This window comes from Takifugu flavidus, chromosome 1, assembly GCF_003711565.1.
Source record: "Takifugu flavidus isolate HTHZ2018 chromosome 1, ASM371156v2, whole genome shotgun sequence".
Lineage (NCBI taxonomy): Eukaryota > Metazoa > Chordata > Actinopteri > Tetraodontiformes > Tetraodontidae > Takifugu > Takifugu flavidus.
In genome coordinates, this window is record NC_079520.1 from 6328857 (window position 1) to 6354080 (window position 25224).

Below are 25224 nucleotides of genomic sequence, written 5' to 3' on the forward strand. Positions count from 1 at the left end.
TCCCAATACATAAAATTCATTTAAGCTCGGGGTTGGTTAATGGGGTTGTAAATGTAGGTGTCCGTCCTACATTGCCAATTGATGGCGTGGATGTCCTTTTGGGCAACAATCTAGCAGGCGGTCGAGTGTGGCCCGAGCCTGTACCTCCTATGGTTAAAACTAGTCCAGTGCTGAATACACAGCAGGACGATTGTTCTACAGCGTTTCCTGAGGTCTTTACAGCATGCACAATAACGAGGGCTATGTCTAAAAATCTGTCGACCCAATCTAGCTCCTCTGGGGGGAAAGTATACTGTATGTTCCAGTTCTTCCTCCATCACTGTCGTGTGAGGAAGTGAGCCTGGCGCAAAAAAAGACAAATCTTTGTCCTTTTTATTTGAGCGAGTGTCCTCATGCTCTAATGCAGAGTACGTTATTGATCAAGGTCTCCTGCTACGCAAGTGTTCGCCACCAGGGAAGTCGGATGTGGCAGGTACGGTGACCCAAGTGGTGATCCCTTTAGGCTATCGCGACGTAGTGTTGAAAACGGCGCACGGAGAGGCGTCTGGGCATTTTGGAGTCAACATATCGGCGAATACTTGAACATTTTTATTGGCCTCGGATAAAACGAGAAATTTGTGAAGTGTTGCCATGTGTGCCAAATGGCTGGAAAGCCAAATGAAAAAATAGAGTCTGCACCATTACAGCCTAATCCGTCTGTGGTCAAATCATTTCGGCATTTAATTATTGATTGTGTGGGGCCATTGTGCCGTCAAAGTCGGGTAGCGCTTACCTTTTGACTATCATGTGTCAAGCAACTCGCTATCCTGCGGCCTATCCGTTAAGAACGATTGCCACCAAAAATGTTCTAAAGGCACTGACACAATTTATAGCCGTATTTGGTATTCCACATGTCGTCCAGAGTGACGGGGTCAAATTTTACGTCGGCTGCTTTTGCGGATGCACTCCGCCAGTTACGTATTCAGCACAATACCAGTAGTGCGTACCATCCTCAGAGCCAGGGTGCTCTTGAGCGTTTTCACGCGTCACTGAAGTCGCTATTGAGAGTCTACTGTGTTGAGCTTAACCAGGATTGGGAAGAGGGCCTACCCTGGTTGTTACTCGCAGACAGGAGTGTAGTGCAGGAGAGCACTGGGTTTATGGTGGAGCTTACACACTCAGATGACTTGCGTTGAAATGAAGTTTCCTGATCATGAGAAGTGATACCAAGACAGCAGCAGTTCATTTATGCAGTGCCAGCACCAATTCTGATGAGACATTCATTCCAAGAGGTATTTTAGGCAAATGTAGAGTTATTGGCTTGTATCAACTGTGTTTGGTGCCAGCCAGTCTGTCTTTCACTATCCCAAACAGAAGATGCTAATCTTGGATACAACAGACTCTTCTGATTTGGTCTTATGATATGGTCACTGAGAGCCAGAAGGTCCCTCCGGACACTAATTGAGAGTAAATGTCAATTCTGCAGTACAATTTAGAATTTTGAGAAAAATAGTAATTTTTACTTCACACCCTGTGCATGGAAATCCCAGCAGATCAGCAGTTTCTGTTTGCCTGGCATCAACAATGATCCTGCATTCAAAGACACTTAAATCTACCCTTTTCTCCATTCTGATGCTCAGTTTGAACTTCAGCAAGTTTTCTTGACCATATCTACATGCCTAAATGCATTTAGTCACAGCCAAGAGATTGGCTGATTAGATATTTGTGTTAACAAGCAGTTCAAATCAAATCAAAGTTTCTTTCTATGGAACTTTCAATACAGTAGTTGTTCTCAAGAGACATGGCTGGGCACTCGCTGTTCCTTGTCAGTACTCAAGCACCTGAGTTTTGTAATAATTTTATGTTAAAAGCACTCTTTTTGGGAAGAACAGAGAGCAGGGCATTTGAGTAGTCTAGTCGACTGGAGATAAACGCATGCATTAACATGCATTAAAAGCATGTCGACCTGCGAGAAATGTGTGTACTCTAGCTAGATTATTAAGATGGTAAAAACTTCTTTTTTGTATTAAAACTGAGCTCATAGTCGAAAAAATCAAACCCAGGTTTTTTTAAGGAATGTGATGGTTTAAAATTCTGTAGATTTGGTAAAAGTTTCTCTTTCATGCCTTCAGGACCAATAACTAAAACAATTACAACCTAAAATTTTGGTGCAGAGACACTACCAGACACTGGGTTTCATTCGTTGTAATGCTCTGCCAGGCCATGACTGCAACTATCTTTAGTAGGGGTGTTTTCCCTTTAGCAAGTGAAATACATGCTCAGTCAGACTCAGGTCAAATGATTGATTAAGCCATTGCCTAACTTGCCACTTTTTCCCTAAAAACCTCATTAGCTGTTTTCCCAGTATGTTTTGTTTCATTGTCCATCTGAAGCGTAAAGCACCATCTAATGAAGTTGAAGCATTTGACTGAATATGAGAAGATAATATTGCCTGGAACACTTCAGAATTCATCCTGCTGCTTTTGTCAGCAGTCATATCATCAGTAAGTAGTTGGTGAGCTCAATCTTTATTTCTTTTTGAAGAATGTCTTAGGAACTGTTAACATAATATTTCTGCGATAGGTCTGATGACTTTTTTTCTTTTAGCTTTTCAGCCTAATGTTGGCCTGCACTTTTAGAGGGATGTGACCTGTTAAGGTTATATTGTACAATGGGGTAAAACATTAAGCTTATTTGTTGATTCTTGGAGATACTGTGCCCATGAAAAGAGCCAAAATGCAGATTCTTCTATTAAAGGCCAAGAAAAAGGTTAATACAAAATCATTTATTAATACAGCTTAACCAGTATTGTTGAGAGTTTTCTGTTTCTATTGTCTCCTTAAACACTGTAACTAGTTCATTGTTTCTCATTTCTTAAACAAAATATTGTCCACCTGATTCCAACTTGTGAAATTTCAGTCAGAAATTACTGAAGCATTATCTGTCCTGAAATATGAATAAAGGATCATTGTCATTTTGTTGACTTATTGATAAATATAGAAGCTTTAAAAATGAGCTTAGAAGAATTTTTAGGAAGAGAAAAAACATTTTTCCTCCGCTGAACAGCTTAGCAAATTATTACATACTTTTCCTACATAGAAAACTTTGAATTCTGTTTCTGATCGGTGTCAGTTTCAAACCATAGATTAAAGGATTAATTAGTGGAGGAAAGAGCAGAAACTGTATTGCCATAAAATTGCGGGCACTTTCTGATAACTTTTCTGAGTCATATCTCATATGCAACAAATCAAATAGCAAACATCCAATTACAACAATTGCAGATGATAAATGTGGCAAACATGTTTGCATAAATTTCATCCTTTCTTCTTTACATGTTAGGCATGTTTTCATGATATAGAAATAAGAGTAAATGACGTACAGAAAATGACAGAAATAAAATGTGGTAGTAAAAGCAGGAGAAAACACAGTAATTACTGTTAATGAAGGAGAACATTCTAATTTTCGGATGACATAGGTAACACAATATATTCTTGATATCTGTGAGCCACATAACCTGAAAGTTGATGTTATTAGAATAGTAATGAGTAATTGGCCCAAAGGAAGAATCCAAGCAACAAACACAAGCAGACACATTCTCTGAGGATTCATCACAGAGTGATACACCAGAGGTTGACATATAGCAACATATCTGTCATAGGCCATGAGTGCCAAAAAAGAAAAATCAGTACAAGCAGAGGAGTTCACCACAAAACTTTGCACGAGGCATCCTACATAAGAGATGACATGAGAGGTCGACAGAATATCTATCAGAAATTTGGGGTAAAATGCTGCCGTCCCATAAAGTGAGTTGATGCAGAGGTTGCAGAGAAAGATAAACATTGGTTCATGAAGACTTTTATCCACAATAATTGCCACAATAAGGGTCACATTTACCTGAACAATCACACAGTAACAAACAAAGGTGACAGCAAATAAAAGAAATCTGTAATTTACAATGCCATTGAATCCAGACAGGGTAAATATCGTCACTTCTGAAGCGTTATCCATCACAGCATATATCTAATCGATCATAAATATAATAGATAATCATGATACCATCCTCACAATTGTATTGTGTCGATAAGAGGGATCAGCAATGTAACCAGCTTGCCTGTATAAAGGGAACCAGGCGTCCTCTGTCCTGCCTGCCTATTTTGTTGTTGGCGAGTTGTTTTTATATGCATTCTTGGGTGGCATTAAAGCTGCAGCCATTAACCTGAGAGGAGGATTCAGTTGAACATTCAGCTGAAACCACGCCCTCTTAGTGTTCTCCAGGTGGGGGGAGGGAGGGAACTTGCCTTTCAACAACTGCTTCACACTAAATTGTCTGATAAAATAGTTCTGTTGTGATGTTATCTGCAAAGGTAAACCTTTGTTCTCTGCATGAAGCAGGAAGGTCAAGCTGATGTTTGACAGCAACATCGACAAAGCCCAGGATACTGTTCTTTTTACAGTAGTAAAACGGTATATTTGGCATAAAACAAACACCAAAGAGCCAACTAGTTGTTTGATTGATCTTACAGGATGATTTTATTACAGCAGGACCTGTATAGGCTATTATCAGAGAATCCACCATGTATTTCATTTTCTTGACCACTTTATCCTTTTTGGGGTCACAGGGAGGGTGCTGGAGCTTATCCTAGCTGCATATGGACCAAGGCAGGGTAGACCCTTGGCCAAGATGCCAGCTCATCACAGGCCCCTATGTGAACAACTGTGGGTTCATTACCTTGCTCAAGTACCAGTACACCTTCCATGTTTTTGTGTCCACCGGGTCTGGAACTGAACACCTTCCACTTCTCAGCCCAATACGAACAGGCTGAGCTACCGCCACACCACAAAATTGACAAATATTTACCATAAACCAAAAACCAACTGTTCAATTGTTTTGGTTGTCTGCAGGATGCTTTCAACAAAATCATCCACCATGAATTAGCCTATCAGAGGGAGGCTGGGGGTCTCCTACATCGTTTAACACAACAGTTCATCGCTGTGGGCACAATCTGTTGTACCTGTTGTGTCAGCATCTCCCAAATCTGGTGATTGACACCTGAAGCAATGGGTGCCCTCAAGCTGAAGAAGTAGTCCTATCGGAATATGTTGGCCTGTGAAATTGTTGAGCCATTTGACAGGTACTGGCAGTCCGAACAAGCCTGGGCTATCCTGGAGGCAAAAACTCGGTTCTGGGAGTAGTCCGGGAAGGCCATAGAAAATGTCCATCTGCCTTAAAAAAAAGCCAAGAAAATGGTGGATTTCCCCTCATCAACATGCCTTAATGTTGGTGGAGAGGTCCTGTCTAAAGTGAATGAATTCAAGTTTTCTTTAAAAATGGGGCGTGAGATTAACATGTGCCTCTGTTTCGGATGCCCCTGGATACCTCCCTAGGGAGTTGTTCTTGGAATGTCCCAATGGGAGGATGCCCCAAAGACGACCCAGGACACCTTGGAGAGGCAATGTCTCTTGGTTGACCTTGGAATCCTCCCAGAAGAGCTGGAAGAGGTATCGGGGTGAGGGAAGTCTGGGCACCTCTGCTTATACCACTGTCTCTGTGACTCCTTTCCAGATAAAAAGAAGAACATGAGACCAGATGAATTGCTTTCTTTCAACATTTGGATTTTTTTAGCATGCGATGGGCTGCAATAAGCAATCACAAAGTTGTAACGAAAAGCCAACACTGTTTCAATTACATTCAGGTTGTGAGTAAATGTTCTCAGTCATCCAGGTCAAAGATAATCTTGGCTTAACACAATTTTAGAGGCTTCTTCAGAACTGAAGAGGCATCTTGGCCAAGAGAATAAATGTCCTTGGAAAAAAAACAGAAGTCAAATTGAATTCTCTTCAGCAAGACTAAATGCAAGTTATTTTCTGCCCTCATTTTGACTGATCATGACATGGGTGTGGTGGGATCCACTCGCAACACTTCCGGACAGTCTTAATAAACGGTTTTATTGAATACTAGAAGATGTCAGCACAGAAGTAATAAAGGGCCTCCGTGGAATGTGGAAAACACCCCGCAGCCACAGGTGGGAAACGGTCCGAATAAACACACGGCAAAACTCTCTATCGGGAACAGAAGGTTGTCAGATTTACCAGGGCAGAGAAGTAGAAGAAAAGTCCAAGACAGGCAGTCCTATCAAAGAAAGGAGAGTCGGACATGGAGCAATAACAATCTGGCAAAGTAGAACTGCGCTGCCATGGCTTAAATACAGCCAGACGCAGAAGCAACAGGTGAAAATGGTGAAGCCAAATCAGATGAGTGTGGAAGAGGGGTGTGGCAGTGGAATTCTTCACCTCAGCACCAGAGCAGAAGAGCAGGCACTGACAGATCATGACCAACCTCTAAAGACGTCTAAGAAAGTCTGTAGTGCGGGAGTTTTTATGTACTCTTTATTTTATTTTTATTTTTTTTAACTACCTTGGCCCATGTTGTAACAGCATTAAAACATTTTTGTTCAGTATAAAAGGGATTTAAGAAAACATTTAATGTTGGAGTTTTCTATTGACTCTGTGTATTTATTTATTTTTACAGCCTTAGTCTGTGTTTTATCAATGAGCCATGGAGGAAATTTTAGTTTTCTATTTGTGAACATTTTGTAAGTCATTGAAAATGTATACATAGTTTAGTAGTGCTGATAGGAGGGGCTGCAGTACATCGATGAGCAGAAGTCAACTGAAAATCCTATTAAAATTAGACTGCTGAAGCAACAGTTGAGCTAGTACAAGTAATTAACTCAGCATCAAGGAATATGCTTTTTGTTGGCATTATGGAAAAGCCAGCAGACAGGACTAGGTCAATTTTGCAACTGTTCAATATTTTATTGAATCAAACTTCTTTATGACTGACAGACAACAATCTAAAAAAAAATAATGTTTGATCCATTTAATGCAATAATCTTTTTTTAAAAAATCTAACTGAATAAACATGATAGGATGGATATTTTGCTTAGTTTATAAAGTTCAGAATCAAACTGATGAACAGTTGTTTTAGTTTTTGTCAGCATACAGAAAATTCTTTTTCAGAAATAATGCTTTTTGAGCTGCCTGTTTAAGGGTATGTCAAAAATGTTGACACAGGGTCCATCAGTTGATGTCACGGGTATGATTTTACATTTCCAATTGATAGTAAGTAATTCTTTGAAAGTGAAATGAAGCTCAATTTATTTTAAAAATAATTATGAAAATTGAGTGTCCCAATCTGGATAAAGTCCAGCATGAGTTCTACTCAGCATGGTTTGACATGGAAAAAAGGGGCTTATGTTTAAACATCCTTTTATTAACAAGAATTCAACAAACACTTGACAAAATTATTTAAAACTCTCACGTCTTCCTGCACAGAAATCTTTCAATTCTGTTTCTAACTTTAGTCAGTTTTAACCCATAGATTAAAGGATTGATTAGCGGTGGAAAGAGAAGAAACTGCATTGCAATAAAATTCTGGGCACTGTCAGGTAATCTTTCTGTACTAATTCTGATATGCAACAGATCAAAAAGTAAACACATGGTCACGATAATGCAAGACATTAAATGTGGCAGACACGTTTGCAGAAATTTTATCCTTTCTTCTTTACATGTTAGGCATGTTCTCATGATATAGAAATAAGAGTAAATAATAAAGAGAAAATGACAAAAATAAAATGTGATGATAAAAGCAGGAAAAATTACAGTTGTTATCGAGGGAGTACATTCTAATCTACGTATGACATAGTTAACACAATATATTCTTGATATCTGCGAGCCACATAACCTCAGAGTTGATGTTGATATTATGGTTGTGAGCATCTGGCCCAAAGGAAGAATCCAAGCAGCAAACACAAGCAGACACATTCTCTGAGGATTCATCACAGAGTGATACACCAGAGGTCGACATATAGCCACATATCTGTCATAGGCCATGAGTGCCAAAAAAGAAAAATCAGCACATGCTGATGAGTTCACCACCAAACTCTGCACAAGGCATCCTGCATAAGAGATGACGTGAGAGGTCGACAGAATATCTATCAGAAATTTGGGGTAAAATGCTGCTGTCCCATAAAGTGAGTTGATGCAGAGGTTGCAGAGAAAGATAAACATGGGTTCATGAAGACTTTTATCCACTATAATTGCCACAATGAGGGTCACATTTACCTGAACAATCACACAGTAACATACAAAGGTGACAGCAAATAAAAGAAATCTGTAATTTACAATGCCATTGAATCCAGACAGGGTAAATATCGTCACTTCTGAAGCGTTATCCATCACAGCATATATCTAATCTATCATCAATATAATAGATAATCATGATACCATCCTCACAATTGTATTGTGTCGATAAGAGGGATCAGCAATGTAACCAGCTTGCCTGTATAAAGGGAACCTGGCGTCCTCTGTCCTGCCTGCCTATTTTGTTGTTGGCGAGTTGTTTTTATATGCATTCTTGGGTGGCATTAAAGCTGCAGCCGTTTACCTGAGAAGATGATTCGGTAGTACATTTAGCAAAAACGCCTCCCTCTTTATCTTCTCCCTCCCTCCACAGAGATAAACTTGCTTTTCCGCAATTGCTTCACTCTAAATTGTCAGACAATATAGAGATGTAATGTTCTTTTTACAGTAAACCCAGAAACTGAATTATTGTGACCTCAGAATAGGAGACATATTTGACATAAAACAAACACCAACTGATTAGTTGTTTGGTTGGATGTTTTATTACAGCAGGACCTTGATAGGCCGCTATCATGAAATCTACCATGAATTTGACCATGGATCAGACGGTGCTTGAGTGTATGCAAAAGAAATTATAGCTGAAGTGATGTCAGCAATCAAAATATACTAATAGATCTCGCAATGACTGGCTGAAAACTAAGAAATGGAGTCTTGAAACAGTCAGAGGCCAGATCTTAATCCCAGGCACATGCTGTGGGTTGACTTAAAACAGGCTGTGCATGTAAGAACCCCTAAAATTGCGATCAATAGAATTGTGCATTCATGGGTAAAGGTAATGGGGAAAATGGTAGCTACTAGAGTGCAAGGTGCCCTCAGTTTTTCTTAGTTAAAGAAGTGATTTTTATTTCATTTTTTTTGTTTCATTTAATGAGCAAAACAGGGTTAACGTTTATTTGTGTTCCAAATCACATTGTTTTGCAGATAAAAAGCAGATATTAAATTAATGAATTAAGAATTAAATATTAGATTTTGCAAAGTTTACAAGCTTAGCGGAGGTTGATCAATGACCAAGCATCAATTTAGTGAAGGCAGATAGAGTTTTTGGCTAAGATTGTAGGCCAAGATAGGTTTTTTGGAAAGATTGTAACAGACAAAATTTGATTAACTTGTCAAATGCATTGCTCGAATGATTAGGCTACTAAGCCAAAAAGTGATTTCCAAAGAAACTGTCTAGAGAATTTTCTAAGAGAAATAAATTTATGTTAGCCGTCTGTCTCTGAAATTCATGACCAAAGTGGTGATGCGGAGTTACTGGTGTTGCAGCTAGATGGGCAGCTGGAGATGCTCAGGAGGTTTTAGCCAGTGCCAGGTGACCATATAAATATGGCGACAGTGCGTCCCAGACTGGTAATATCAACATAGATAACCATGTCTTGCTCAGTGGCTGAACTCGGCCACCAAATCTCTTCTTCTCAGCTAAAGCTGAACAGCTTGTGGATCTCGTGATCTTGCCAGTGGGCTGACATGATCAATAAAATGTTGTGTCCACATCAAGCTGTACATATATATATATATATATATATATATATATATTATATATATATATATATATATATATATATATATAAAAATCCCTGATTGGTTGTATTTCCCGATCATGGTGTAATTCATGTATGCACCTCCAATAAAGATCGTGTAGCAACGCATTTGATTTGTTTGATTGAGAAAACGGGGGGGAGAAATCTCTGCCCTTCACAACTCAGACTGTGTTGAAAGTCCAGTGACAAAATCAGAACACCACAGGCAGGTACATCAACATCATCAGGTAATTTAGCGAGGTATGTGGGCCAGCTTTCATATTGGGGTGACCCATGTCACACTGCATTTCATCCCAGGTCGAATGACCTTGCAATCAACCCTGAAAGAAAGGCAGCGACAACCCCTTCATAGTACCTAACAAACATTGTCAACGCAGGGCCACGTGTGATTTTTGCCCAGTACAGCGGGCTTAAAAAAAACTTGTAATTTTTGAGTTTTCTATTGACCCTTGTGTGTGTGCCTGTGTGTGTATGTAAGGTGTAAAAACAGTTAAAATGTGAAAGTGTGTGTTTTTTTGTTTGTTTGCATTATTATAAAACCAGCAGATAGGTCCAGGTCACATTTACAGCCTTCATTATTTTAAATTATCCTAACAATTTGAAAAAAAAAAAAAAAGATCTTATCAGGCTGATTACATCAAAATAACATTACGGTATATATGAATAGTGTGGTAACGTATTGGGTAACGTATTGCGTCACGTCCTGTCTTCTAAATCGTTGAATCGCTGAAGGTGCAGCAACCTCACTATGAATCACGCTTGATTCTGTTGCCCCCCTGAAAAAGAAAATAGTAAATCAGAGGAGGTGTGCCCCCTGGTATAATTCACATATCAGGACCCTCAAGCAGAAAGTGTGAAGACTAGAAAGGAAGTGGCATTCTTGTAAAATAGACAGCTATCATGTAGCCTGGAAAGACTGTCTATTAGTTTACAAAAAGGCCCTCCGCAAGGCTAGAACAGCTTATTTTTCTTCTTTAATTGAGGAAAATAAGAGCAACCCCAGGTTTCTTTTCAGCACTGTGGCCAAATTAACTAAGAGTCACAGTGTTTTAGATCCACGTATCCCTTCTTCCCTTAGTGGTGAAGACTTCATGAGCTTCTTCACTGATAAAGTTCTAGCTATCAGAGAAAAAGCTAACCAGGCCATCCCAACAACTGGACCATCACCAGATGTGCTGACTGTGGGAACATACAGGTTCTCCAACGAGCCCTTAAACTCCTTCAGCCCTATATATTTTTCTGAGGGGTCATCGCTAATTCAGAAATCCAAGACCACCACGTGTCTTTTAGATCCCATCCCAACACACCTGTTGAAGGATGTTTTACCATTGATAGGCAGTTCTGTCCTGGACCAGATCCATTGTTCTTTAATGACAGGTTATGTACTCCGGTCCTACAAGGTGGCAGTGATTAACCGTTGCTTAAAAAAACATCACTGGATCCTGATGTGTTAGCAAATTACAGGCCAATATCCAACCTTCCTTTTATCTCTAAAGTTCTTGAGAAGGTGGTGGTGACTCAGTTACTGGAGCACCTGCAGAGGAACAGCCTGTTTGAGATGTTTCAGTCAGGCTTTAGAGCTCATCACAGCACAGAAACAGCACTTCTTAAAGTTACTAATGATCTTCTTATAGCTTCAGATCATGGACTGGTCTCTATGCTGGTTCTGCTGGACCTCAGTGCTGCTTTTGATACAGTTCTGGTTCTGCTGGACCTCAGTGCTGCTTTTGATACAGTTGATTACAGCATCCTGTTAAAGAGACTAGAACATGTGATTGGGATTAAAGGGACAGCACTAGACTGGTTTAGATCATATTTATCTGATAGATACCAGTTTGCTCATGTCCATGGTGTTCCCTCCTCATACAGTAGGGTGAGCCATGGAGTTCCTCAAGGTTCTGTACTTGGACCAATCCTCTTCACCTTGTACCTGCTTCCCTTAGGGAACATTATTCGGCAACATGGGGTAAATTTTCATTGTTATGCTGATGACACTCAGCTTTATTTATCCATGAAACCAGAGGAGACAGAGAAGTTAGTGAAGCTTCAGACCTGTCTTAAAGACATAAAGTCCTGGATGTCTTCAAATTTTATCCTCCTTAACTCAGGAAAAACTGAGATCATGGTGTTTGGTCCTGAACCTCTCAGGGATAGTTAGATCACATGATCACTTTAGATGGTATCTCATTAACATCTAGTCTCTCTGTGAGGAATCTAGGAGTAACTTTTGACCAGAATCTCTCCTTCAACTCACACATTAAAACAGTCTCTAGAAGTGCCTTTTTTCACTTGAGGAACATCACAAAGATCAGGAAACTACTGACGCAGTACGATGCTGAAACATTAGTCCATGCATTTGTTACTTCCAGGCTGGACTATTGTAATTCTTTATTATCAGGGTGTCCAAACAACTCTTTAAGAAGCCTCCAGCTGATCCAAAATGCTGCAGCCAGAGTTCTGACAGGTATTGACAAAAGAGATCACATTACTCCTGTACTGGCGTCGCTTCATTGGCTGCCCGTTAAATTTAGAATAATTTTTAAAACCCTTCTTTTGACCTACAAGGTCCTCAGAGGCCTAGCTCCATCCTACCTGGAGGAGCTAGTGATACCTTACCAGCCCAATAGACTGCTCCGCTCTCAGAATGCTGGTCTACTTGTGGTTCCCAGAGTTTCTAAGAGTAGAATGGGGGGCCGAGCATTTAGCTACCAGGCCTCCCTGCTATGGAACCAGCTCCCTGTCCAGGTACGGGAGGCTGACTCCATCGCTACTTTATAAGATCAGACTTAAAACCTACCTCTTTGAAAAAGCTTATTGTTACTAATTCTGCAGTTCCAGTTATTATCATAGACAGACAAATTATCATACTTAGGGGGTCGTCTAATCGTTAGGTCACATCTTAGTTATGCTGTTATAGGCCAAGGCTGCCGGGGTCCAGAAACATGATCACCTGACAGGCCTCTGTCACCCCACTGGGTCATGGTTTCCTCTCCTCTCCTCTCCTTTCCTCCTCCTCATCAAGCAGACTAGTTATGCTGATTCTTGTGTAGTTTTTCTGCCCCCCCCCCCGTATTAATTTACAGGTATCGCCGCCTTCGGAGCTGCATGATGACCTCCAGCCCCGCTGACCTGCTGTATAAATAGTGTATTTTTGCTGCTATGTGTTTCTGTGTTCTGTGTTCTGTGCCTCTCCTTTCCTCTCCTCTCCTCTCCTCTCCTCTCCTCTCCTCTCCTCTCCTCTCCTCTCCTCTCCTCTCCTCTCCTCTACCTGTCCTCCCCCCTCTCCTCTCCTCTCCTCTCCTCTCCTCTCCTCTCCTCTCCTCTCCTCTCCTCTCCTCTCCTCTCCTCTCCTCTACCTGTCCTCCCCCCTCTCCTCTCCTCTCCTCTCCTCTCCTCTCCTCTCCTCTCCTCTCCTCTCCTCTCCTCTCCTCTCCCTCTCCCTCTCCCTCTCCTCTCTCTTTACCCAGCCGGCCATCAGCAGGAGGGTCCCCCTACATGAGCCTGGTCCTGCTCAAGGTTTCTTCCTGTTAAAGGGGAGTTTTTCCTTGCCACTATTGCTTGTCTGGGGTCAGGCCCTGGGATTCTGGAAAGGGCCTTGAAACAATTTTGATTGTAAAAGACGCTATATAAATAAAGATTGATTGATTGATTGATTGAATAACATTTTTTTCTAACAGTAACAAACAAGAAAGAAAAATGTATTATTAGATCAGTTTAAGACTCATTATTTTCGCATTTCTAACATAAGCATGATTAACATCTTTGTTTATAAAATTCATAATCAAACTGATGAACATGTGTTTAAGTTCTTTCTCCACATAAATGGTCTAATGTATAAACACAAATTAGGTTAATTAAATAGGATCAATTACTTAAATTGTACTATCATTATGATAATAACTAGTAGCGAGAGATTAATGTAATGGCCTGGTTTTTTTTGGATTGGTGAGGTATGGTACATGAGCCCAGCACTGTTAAGGAAAATAATTTTTCATCACAATTGGGCCTCCCACTTGAGGGTGTGTCGTAAATGCTGACACATTTTCGAGCAGCGATTGTCATTGGTATGACGTGACATTTCAAGTTGTAACATTTTTAAAGTTAAATAAACTTTTCCTTTTTTTTTTCCAGAAAATATGGCTTTCCTTGGGTAGAGTCAGCATGCCTTGGCTCCACTCTGGAGAAGGTCAATCTTGATTATGTATCGGCATGGTTCAGCATGACAAAACAGGTGATGAAGAAACAAATCGACCAAGTGTGGTCATGTTTGGTGAGGAAAAAAGGACTAATGGAAAACAGGCATAAGTTTGAACATTCCTTTGTAAACAAGAATTCATGAATAAACCAAACACCGGAAATGCAGAAGAAAATGTTTATTTCTCACAGTACTGACAGCAGAAACACCACAGGATTACTCTTATCCCAGTAGTTAGCCTGATCTGGAGCAGGCTAACTGCAGAGACTAAATCACTATAGTTACTTATCCAGGATAAACTTGACCTGCTTTCATGCAACTGACATGAGGCTAAGTTCATTCAGGACAACCAATATTTGCAGGCACAGCGCTCACTCTGGTTTTGTGAGTCAGACAGTTCATGTACTGTGTTTTGGGGGATTTTTTGCGGACCACTTGATAAAATATTTAAATTTTTCAACTCTTTCTGCACAGAAAACCTTCAATTCTGTTTCTAACTTTGGTCAGTTTTAAACCATAGATTAAAGGATTGATTAGTGGAGGAAAGAGCAGAAACTGCATTGCAATAAAGTTCTGGGCACTGTCAGGTAATTTTTCTAAGCTTAGTCTCATATTCAGCACATCAAAAAGTACAGATAGGGCCACGATAATGCAAGACATTAAATGTGGCAAGCACGTTTGCAGAAATTTCATCCTTTCTTCTTTACATGTTAGGCATGTTCTCATGATATAGAAATAAGAGTAAATAACAAGGAGAAAATGACAGAAATAAAATGTGATTGTGAAAGCAGGAGAAAATACAGTTGTTATTGAGGGAGTACATCCTAATCTACGTATGACATAGTTAACACAATATATTCTTGATATCTGCGAGCCACATAACCTCAGAGTTGATGTTAACATTGTAGTTATGAGCAATTGACCCACTGGAAGAATCCATGCGACAAACACAAGCAGACAAATTCTCTGAATGGTCATCACAGAATGATACACCAGAGGTTGACATATAGCCACATATCTGTCATAGGCCATGAGTGCCAAAAAAGAAACCTCAGCACAAACTGAGGAGTTCACCACCAAACTCTGCACGAGGCATCCTGCATAAGAGATGACGTGAGAGGTCGACAGAATATCTATCAGAAATTTGGGATAAAAACCTGCTGTCCCATAAAGTGAGTTGATGCAGAGGTTGCAGAGAAAGATAAACATGGGTTCATGAAGACTTTTATCCACTATAATTGCCACAATGAGGGTCACATTTACCTGAACAATCACACAGTAACATACAAAGGTGAGAGCAAATAAAAGAAATCTGTAATTTATGATTACATTAAATCCAGACAGAGTAAACATGGTCACGTCTGAAGCGTTATCCATCAGTAAATAAGAGATAATGTTACCATCCTCATGATTAGATTGTGTAGATAAGAGGGCTCAACAATTATTCAATTGAAACAGGCATCCTCTATCCTGCCTGCTCATTTTGTTGTTGATGAGTCAATGTTTTTATATGCATTCTTGGATGACATTAAAGCTGCAGCCATTGACCTGAGAGGAGGATTTGGTTGAATATTCAGCAGAAACACCTCCCTCTTTGTCTTCTCGCTCTTCTTCCTCCTTTGGGCTGCTGTTTGTTGAGCAGCTCAGGATTTTACTTGTCATGATATTTATGACAAAATTTAAAATAATGTTCAAAATAGATGTATGTAAATGTAAATATTAAAAGTTACACTTAAATGTTAAATACAAATCTAAATGCTATAAAAAATCTTGGCTTAAGAGAACTGAACTAGACTTTCATTCATTTCATTTTCCAAAGAAGTTTTACCTCTTATCCAAAAGGCTTCTGAATTTCTGAATTGAAATTTCTTCAAAAAATGAACAGAAAATTTAAATATAAATATAAAATATAAATGTGATTTCTAAACGGTGAATCTAAATCTTTCAGGTCACATCAAATGTTTAGCTGTTATGTTATTCTAATAAAAATCACTCAATCTGGATTTTCCCAGATCGGTTCCAAATGAGACGCATCTCTTAAGGATGAGTCTGTATTTTCAGACTAGGGTGGCAAATTGGTCTGAGATCTATTTACCTATGATCTTTTTTGGAGTGGCTAGTGTTGGCTGGACTGACAACTTTCTCTGTGTCAGTAAGCTCTTCTGTGAATTGTGGGGGTCTCCACATCAATCCAAAACTACTTTGTCACGATTGGCGAGGATTCTAGGTCAGCAAAAAATAATCAAAATGTAGCATGTGCAGATTGGACAATCCACCTCCCAATCCGCATACTCTAGTAAGTCAATTCATAACTGAGCTCTCTGGGAGGGTTAGTCCAGCTACATTCCAACTTCTATTGGCTAATTTTATTCAGGCTAAGTCATCTCCATAAATTTTATTGAATTAATGCAAGAAGTCAGTATTCATACGTGCATTATCATCATACGCGCTTAGTGACAAGTCTGGATTCGAGCCAGCCATCATGGGGCACAGTGTGATATGGAAGCCTGACATTCTTTCATTGCTTTGTCAGCACTTTCTTTTTCGTTGCAAACACAGTCAGGAGATTCCTTTGTTGTGAGATGGATGGAGGTTCGCCTAGATCCAGTCCTAAAGAATAATGTAGTGTTGTATTAAGATCTGGCCAAAGGTGTGTTTTCTGTGGGCGTATGCACCAAGTTTTCTTTTTCGGGTGTTTCAATGATTGTGGGCATCGATGTCTTTGGCGGTAGGGTCTGGTAAAGCAGTCCCGTGCCAACTGTGTTGTCTGAGCCATCAGATGTGGCGTCTAACAGTTCAGGGTTGCCTTCTGTCTTGTGATTAGAAGGTCATGGGGGCCCAGTGTTTCAGATTGTGGTGGTTCAGGAATTTTGCTCTGCACGTTTGAGGACTGAACATGATGAATCTGGCCACTTGGGGTGTGTAAAACATCCGTATGTGCTCAAGCTTTTTTTTTTGGCTGTGGCCCAAGAAAGATGTGGCTGCAGCCTCTGTCAATTACAATTTTCTTCTGCTGATTGATATTAGTTCACAACTGGCAAATGTTTTGTGGTTGCTCTTTTTGAAAAAAGGACATTACCTGTACATATTTTTATTCCTTCATAAATTACATTTCATTTTTCCTCGAAGGAAGTGTTTTCAAGTGACATTTTTTGCATCTTTACTGGGTAGAGTATTAAATTGTGTAAAACAAGGTATTTTATTTTATATATATGATGCACAGCAATAAGGATGTAATTAAAAAACTATCAAAATATTTATATCATTTGCTGAAAACAAAATGTAAAAACAATAGTCCTTTTCCCACTGCAGGAACGTTTATCATTTACCCAGGATTTTGAGCACACCTTGCTGTGTTTCCACTGAAATTATCCAGGGGGAAAAAACGTTACCCCAACTTTCCTTGTAAAAAGGGCAGGAGTTTTCATATTCATTCAAATGCTTGCGGGACTGGTTTTGAACAACATCGATTGTGGAATACTCCTCCTGTAGCAGTCACTTGTATTTCATAATCCTCTACAGCTGTTCATGTCCTCAAATATCATAATTCACCATAATTGTTCATATCTGTTCCATTGCCATAGTCCTGTTGAGCATTTTGCTATGTATGAGTTCCTCAGAAATCTATCAGAAATACTATCAGAAATTTGGGATAAAAACCTGCTGTCCCATAAAGTGAGTGGATGCAGAGGTTGCAGATAAAGATAAACATGGGTTCATGAAGGCTTTTATCCACAATAATTGCCAAAATGAGGGTCACATTTACCTGAACAATCACACAGTAACAAACAAAACTTAGAGCAAATAAAGTAAATCTGTAATTTACAATAACATTGAATCCAGACAGAGTAAATATCGTCACTTCTGAAGTGTTATCCATCACAAAATATGAGTTAATCATGTTACCATCTTCAGTGTAAAACTCACTGTTAAAATAGGGGGTCTCTTTCATGTCTGCCCATTTCGTTACTGGTTATTCAACATTTTTATGTGCATCCTTGGATGGCAACAAAGCTGCAGCTGTTAATCAGTTTAGGGTAAACCCCTCCCTCTTCTCCTTCTCCCTCCTCCAAGACATTAAGTTGCTTGCGACAAGTGCTTCACTCTAAAATTTTAAATCTTTTTGGGTGCTTGTTTTAACTCATATTAGCTGCTTTTTGAATTCTAGCAGGAATCAGTGGTGATGAAATTTCAACCACTGTTATATATAAAGAAGGGGATAAAAAAAGATGATTGATGATTTAGGAATTGACAGGTCACTCCAGGAACACTCTAAATAAGGAGATAAGGACATAAGAGTGGCAAAGGCATGCTAGTTTTCAGCTAAAAACCATGCTTTTAGAAAGGGCTGAAAGACATCACTAATTATAGGAGAGAATACCCCCCCTCCCCCACTGAGGCAAAGGTTCCTCATACACCCCAGCCAAACTGCCTCCAGATAGTCCCCTCCACAAATAATCCACTGCACAAGGCATCTGGTATAACAGATGACATGAGAGGTTGACAGAATATCTATCAGAAATCTGGTATAAAAAGCTGCTGTCCTATTAAGTCTGTTTGTGCAGGGTTTGAAGAGAAGGATATACTGTCAGTGGTCAATTTATCAGGTACAATTGTTCAATTGCTAGTTGAAAAATACCTATTTGGAGAAATCATGTGGCCTCAACTCAGTGCCTTTAGGCATGTAGACACGGTCTGAACAACTTACTAAAGTTCAAATTGAACATCAGAATGGAGCAGAATGGGGATTTTTGGTGCCAGATAGGCTGGTCTGAGAACTTCAGAAAGTGCTCATCTGCTGGGATTTTCAGGCACAACCTTCGCTATGGTTTAAAGAGAGTGGTCCAAAAAAGAGCAGATATCCAGTGAGCAGCAGTTTTCTGGACAAAAATGCCTTGTTTATGTGACAGGTCAGATGAGAATGGGTTCCACTCCTGTCAGATCAGAACAAGGAAGTGAGACTTTTATTTATTTATGGACTTCCATATTGAAGCAAAACGTTGATGTGAGCTGCTTGCTCACAGAATTATTTTAAATAAATAAAGGGGAAGTAAAATTAAATATATAAAAGACATAAGAGATGGTGAGGGTTTTATTAAAAGTTATGCATTCATGTTTGGACATTGCTGGAGACATCATGTTTATGACAGAGTTGTATTCTTCCTTTAAGCAAAAACACTCTTAGATCAAACTTTTTCTACTATTACATGATCTGACTGTTTCAAAAGAAAGTTGCTTTAGCTAAAAATGTGAGTGATGGTGACTCAAAAATGCATTAGCACTATTGCCATCTGTCATTGTAATGCAAGACTCACAAACAAGGTTTAAGGACATCATACTGAGTATTTCTTTGAATCATAATAACAAAAGGATTTGTAGGAAAACAACCACAACAGCAAAAGTGAAAAATTCAAAGATGAGTGAGAACATGTGAGTGAGGGAAATGACATGTACTCCAGGGAAATAAATTCCAAAATTGATACCTAAAGAATTAAAATTGGTCAGTTTTCAACCTTGAATGCAATATTGAAAAAATTGTTTGTTGTCATATGGTGTGATCAATTTCCAGAAGTATCAAGTATCAGCAGTTTGATCATAAATTTACTTTATAATCTAATTTTGCTTTACAGTATAATTTTGTTTATATATATATATATATATATATATATATATATATATATTAGATGATGCCCCAAATCATGAAATTCAGTTTAAATAATTATGTTATGCCTTGTGAACAGTCTTAATATTTCTCTTCTAATCTGTTCTAACTTCAGCCCATACACAAGAGGGTTTAAAACTGGTGGAATCACAACAAACTCCAGTGAAAAAATGACAGCCAAAAATGGATTTATCTCCTCGATATTAATGCGGCTCAGGGCTACATCACAAACAACTGTTAGAGAATTAATGACAAATGAAATAATGTGGGGGACACAGCTCTGAAACACTCTTCGGTTAAATCCTGCAGAACCTTTCCAACAAGTAGCCACAATCTGTATATAGGTGTACAGAATGTACAAAAGTGGGAAAATAATTAATATTGTCAGAAACATGCCATAAATATTGTTTACAATAGTGGAAACACATGACAATTTTACCACGTTCCAGTTGCCACAAAATACCCTTTTAATCTCATTGCCACATAATGGAAGCCTGACGGACAGATACAGGCCAACTGCTATAGTAAAAACTGGAATGAGACAAGCTGAGGATGCCAGCAGCACAACAGTTTTATGTGTCATCTTTCTGTGGTAATGTAAAGGATTACAAATAGCAACATGTCTGTCATAAGCAATAATACCTAGAATGGTCATTTCAAATGAAATATATGTGTAGAAAACGTAAATCTGAGTGAAACATGCACTACGTGACATAAAGTGAGTATCAAGAAGGAGGTCCATGAGGAATCTGGGAAAGAAGCCGGTGGAACCGTACAGAGAGTTGACCGATAGAAGAGCTATGAATATGTACATTGGCTCATGCAGAGTTCTCTCTCGTGATACCACCAAGATTATGACAAAGTTAGCAGAGATCATGAAGCTGTAGAGCAGTAGGCAGAAAACAAAGGCCAGGTATCGGTAGTGCCCAATGTTCACGAACATCGTGAGGTTGAAGTGAAAAGACGCTGAGTTGTTTTCCATCCAAAAAACAGAGGAAAATTCAGGATTTCTCTTGTCTTCTATCTCTTACTGCTGTTGTGAAAAACCGTGCCTAGATCAGCGTAAGCAGCAGAAGCATAATTACTGGAACACAGATCACGAGCATACCGATCACTTCATTGAATTCACCAAACTTACAGTGAATGGTTGTCAGGTGTGTTGATCAAGACAACAGAACTGTAGGTGGTGGAAGATTATTATTATCATCATCATCGTGTGGTTTGAGATTAGGTCACCTGCAGAGGGTGGAGCTAGGAGCTTTAGGCCACACCCCTAATAATTTTGCATTAAGGTATATGATTTTTGTTTTCATTTTGTGGGTGGGGGGTAGGTACATGACAACTTCACTTTTCTAAAAAAAAAAAATAGGATGGGAAAGTAGTTCTCTTAGCTCCATTATGATAAGTTACAACTGCATTTCTATCTTTGTATTCATGTTCAAAATAAAAAAAGTCCAAGAAGTAATAAACCAGCGGTTGTACAACCGATGGTGCATAAGGTAACTGAAAGCATGGATAAAGGAAGGATGTTAAAAACACATATAATCAGTTCGATTAAACTGCCACCCCCAAACTGCCAGATCCATCATTAAATTTAGAAATTGCATAGTTTGATGATGTTTAATGCACTTACATGGGATGACAGTTGTTGAACTGGTCTAAATTGCCCTTAGTAATTAATGTGAGTGTAAATGTTTTCTTTCTCTCTATATTAGCCCTGTGATTAGCAGATGCTTGTCAATTAATCAATCAACCAATCAATCTTTATTTATATAGTGTCTGTTACAATCAAAATTGTTTCTTGGTGCTTTACAGAATCCCAGGGCCTGACCCCAAACAAGCAACAGTGGCATGGAAAAACTCCCCTTTAACAGGAAGAAACCATGAGCAGGACCAGGCTCATATAGGGGAAACCTCCTGCTGATGGCCGGCTGGGTAGAGACAGAGGAGAAGGGGGAGGACAGGTAGAGGACAGAATATATAGAACACACATATTAATTAAAATATGCTGCTGCTAGAGTCGGGTTGGGTGAGTCAGGATGTAACACCCTCTCTCACAAAGCTGGCATAGGCTGCCTTGGTTTTGTCGCATTATTGGGTTTGCTGATATTACCGATTTGCTGATTTATCTACTAGACCTGTGTTGAAAAATACATTCTAATGGAGGAGAGATGCATACAATTTGGTATTTACCGGTAAATGTGCTCAGAAAGGGGCACAAGGGAAGTGGAACAACAGGAGGGTTTAAAAATTGGAAGCAGGAACTTCACAGGAACCCTTCTCACTTGGTCCTCTCCATGGTTGTTTCTCCACTACAGGGTAGAGCCCCTCGGCATCATAATGAGTTTCGATTGTGACGTCACCAGGACAAATAAGAAATAATAGAAAAAGTAAACAATGAGGAAGAAGATAAATATGAAAGGAGCTGAGGCGGTGTAATATATTAAGAGAATATGATTTCCTTCACCTCTGTGAAACAAGCAGCTACGGAGGTTTGTCTGCAGGGTATGTTTTTTGTTCCAATCTGGCGCTGCAAGCTGCATCTGTGTTAAAATATATAAGTAAATAGCACGTGTTGTGAAACTTCTAAAATACAAAACAATGTAGGACGTTGCCGTGTTTCTGGTTTGTGCACGTCAAAAATGGTGGTGGATGTGTCTGCTTAGATAATTCTCCTCTTCTGCCTGGTTCCACATCACAGCCTGTTCTCGGTTTAGTCAATCAGCACTTAGCAAACCTTAAGTCTCAACCCAGGACTTTCTCAGGGCCAATGTAAGTACCTACCCTGGATCAGTGACTGAGGATAGACCCTGTAAAAGTTCCTGTAAATGGCAGTTTGCAGGATGACTAAAGATGTTGGGTTACAGTATTTTTAGAATATAAAATATAATTCACAATCTCAGTGAATTATTCATAGTTCACTTTAAAAGCGATCCTTATCTGTCTGCCTCAAATGCCTCGTTTATTTCCTGTCAAAATGTCTTACTGGGGCTGATTTTATTTCAGTGTTTCAAGCGCAAGATCCTGATGATCTGTCTTCTGATCTCTGGTAACTTCAGACCGTAGATAAAAGGATTCAGTGCTGGTGGAATGATGACAAATCCTATAGACAGAATTACAGCCAGGAACGGATTGATCTCCTCCACATTTTGACGACTCAACACCGTATCACTAAACGACGTGATTATATAAACCATAAAAGAAATAAGATGTGGAAGGCAGCTCTGCACAACCTTTCCCCGAACATTCAATGTCTTTCTCCAGCATGCAATCACAATTCTGGCATAAGTGTACAATATAAATCCAGGGGAAACGGTCATTAAAAGTCATCTCAGATGTATCTCATTCAAGTTTTAAAATCATATTATCAGTGTGCGGGGTAAGGGGGCCATTAAAGATGATAGGTGTCCAGTACTCAGTGTGGACACATAGGAATTCTGAGTCTTGGTATCGTCTGGAGTTCTTGTTCACCGTCTGCTTGAGGAGCAGCAGCATTTTGGTGACGTTCCATCCTGCACCTCCTGAATCAAGCATGATGTGATCTGAGGGAGGTGCAGGTGATCAGATAGTGGTTTGTGTGTGTGTGGGTGCATGTGTGTGTGTGTGTGTTTTACATTTTTCTTGTTTTATAGAAAAACCAGCAAATATGACCAAGTCATGTTTCAAGCCTTTAACATTTTAAATTCTGCTATTTGATAAAAATAAAAAGATTGTGTTGGGGTAAATGACATCATTCCTTTAAAATAACATTAACGTAACATAACCACAGTGACAGACAAGAATCGAAAAAAAAAAAATTATTAGATCAGTTTAATACAATAATTATTTTCTAATTTCTAACTTAAGAAGTATGAGAATATCAACAACTTTTATAGTTTATGAAATTCATAATCAAACTAATGAGCAGGTGTTTCAGTTTTTCTCAGCATAAACAGTATGGTCTGTTGTTTATGACAATTCCCTTTTATTAAATAGGAACATTCAAATCTGTTGATGTAGTAATAACATTATGAGGATGACTATTATCAACTAAAGTATAATGTTGCTTTTCCATCTGCAGGGTTCAACCATAGTTTCCGGTCGTATGACGTTGCATTTAATATTTAAATTTTATTAGGTTAAAAAAAAACATTTCTTTTTTAAAAATGGCATAAACATGGCCTAATTTGGGCTGATTTGGCACAACATTGCCCCACTATAGAGAAGGCTCATCTTGAGTGCAGCAAGGCTCACTGTGACAAAACAACTGAACCTGGGCCGAAAAAAGGGGTACAGATTTGAACATCATTTTGTAGACAAGGATTTATAAATAAAACCAATTCAGACCCCCCCCCCCCCCCCAAAAAAAAAAGGGGGGGGGGGGTTGATAACATTATTAGCATTATTAGAAAACTCTCAACTCTTCCTGCACAGAAAACCTTCAATTCTGTTTCTAACTTTGGTCAGTTTTAAACCATAGATTATAGGATTGATTAGAGGAGGAAAGAGCAGAAACTGCATCCCAATAAAATTCTGGGCACTCTCAGATAATTTTTCGGGGCTTAGTCTCATATTCAGCACATCAAAAAGTAAAGATAGGGCCACAGTTATGAAAGACATTAAATGCGGCAAACATGTTTGCAGAAATTTTATCCTTTCTTCTTTACATGTTAGGCATGTTCTCATGATATAAAAATAAGAGCAAATAACAAGGAGAAAATGAGCGAAATAAAATGTGATAATAAAAACAGGAAAAATTACAGTTGTTATGGAAACTGTACATTCTAATCTACGTATGACATAGTTAACACAATACATTCTTGATATCTGTGAGCCACATAACCTCAGAGTTGATGTTGATACTGTTATTATGAGCATCTGGCCCACTGGAAGAATCCAAGCAGCAAACACAAGAGCAGAAACTCTCTGAGAATTCATCACAGAGTGATACACCAGAGGTCGACATATAGCCACATATCTATCATAGGCCATCAGCACTAAAAGAGAAAAATCAGCACAAGCAGAGGAGTTGACTGCAAAACTCTGCACGAGGCATCCTGCATAAGAGATGACGTGAGAGGTCGACAGAATATCTATCAGAAATTTTGGGTAAAAACCTGCTGTCCCATAAAGTGAGTTGATGCAGAGGTTGCAGATAAAGATATACATGGGTTCATGAAGACTTTTATCCACAATAATTGCCAAAATGAGGGTCACATTTACCTGAACAATCACACAGTAACAAACAAAACTTAGAGCAAATAAAGTAAATCTGTAATTTACAATAACATTGAATCCAGACAGAGTAAATATCGTCACTTCTGAAGTGTTATCCATCACAAAATATGAGTTAATCATGTTACCATCTTCAGTGTAAAACTCACTGTTAAAATAGGGGTTCTCTTTCATGTCTGCCCATTTCGTTACTGGTTAGTCAACATTTTTATGTGCATCCTTGGATGGCAACAAAGCTGCAGCTGTTAATCAGTTTAGGGTAAACCCCTCCCTCTTCTCCTTCTCCCTCCTCCGAGACATTAAGTTGCTTGCGACAAGTGCTTCACTCTAAAATCTTAAATCTTTTTGGGTGCTTGTTTTAGCTCATATTAGCTGCTTTTTGAATTCTAGCAGGAATCAGTGGTGATGAAATTTCAACCACAGTTATATATAAA

At 39.1% G+C, this 25224-nt stretch overlaps 3 protein-coding genes and 2 pseudogenes across 3 annotated transcripts; all 5 read right to left on the minus strand.

Annotated features, from left to right (window-relative positions):
* Positions 1–3057: 3057 nt before the first annotated feature.
* On the minus strand, positions 3058–4011 carry LOC130532373 (olfactory receptor 1D2-like; annotated as a pseudogene).
* A 3237-nt stretch (positions 4012–7248) lies between these two features.
* On the minus strand, positions 7249–8241 carry LOC130532387 (olfactory receptor 1D2-like; annotated as a pseudogene).
* Positions 8242–13855: 5614 nt separating this feature from the next.
* LOC130532365 (olfactory receptor 8I2-like) lies at positions 13856–17872 on the minus strand. The gene is made up of 2 exons (XM_057044997.1): positions 17681–17872; positions 13856–15177 (listed from the first exon to the last, which is right to left on the minus strand). The coding sequence occupies exons 1-2, from the start codon at positions 17864–17866 to the stop codon at positions 14371–14373; spliced, it is 993 nt and encodes a 330-aa protein (XP_056900977.1). The 5' UTR covers positions 17867–17872; the 3' UTR covers positions 13856–14370.
* Positions 17873–19034: 1162 nt separating this feature from the next.
* On the minus strand, positions 19035–23871 carry LOC130536844 (olfactory receptor 52E4-like). The gene has a single exon (XM_057053047.1). It carries the CDS (start codon positions 20556–20558, stop codon positions 19626–19628), a length of 933 nt encoding a protein of 310 aa, XP_056909027.1. The 5' UTR covers positions 20559–23871; the 3' UTR covers positions 19035–19625.
* Positions 23872–23941: 70 nt separating this feature from the next.
* Positions 23942–24994, minus strand: LOC130536833 (olfactory receptor 2K2-like). Its single transcript, XM_057053036.1, has one exon. It carries the CDS (start codon positions 24962–24964, stop codon positions 23972–23974), a length of 993 nt encoding a protein of 330 aa, XP_056909016.1. The 5' UTR covers positions 24965–24994; the 3' UTR covers positions 23942–23971.
* Positions 24995–25224: the final 230 nt, after the last annotated feature.

Coding starts and splice junctions, on each gene's coding strand:
- LOC130532365 (XM_057044997.1), bottom strand. CDS start 17,866: ATGAAAGAGACCCCCTATTTTAACAGTGAGTTTTACACTGAAGATGGT. Junction 15,178..17,680: donor GTTACTGTGTGATTGTTCAG/GTAAATGTGACC, acceptor GTGATTGTTCAG/GTAAATGTGACCCTCATTGT.
- LOC130536844 (XM_057053047.1), bottom strand. CDS start 20,558: ATGGAAAACAACTCAGCGTCTTTTCACTTCAACCTCACGATGTTCGTG.
- LOC130536833 (XM_057053036.1), bottom strand. CDS start 24,964: ATGAAAGAGAACCCCTATTTTAACAGTGAGTTTTACACTGAAGATGGT.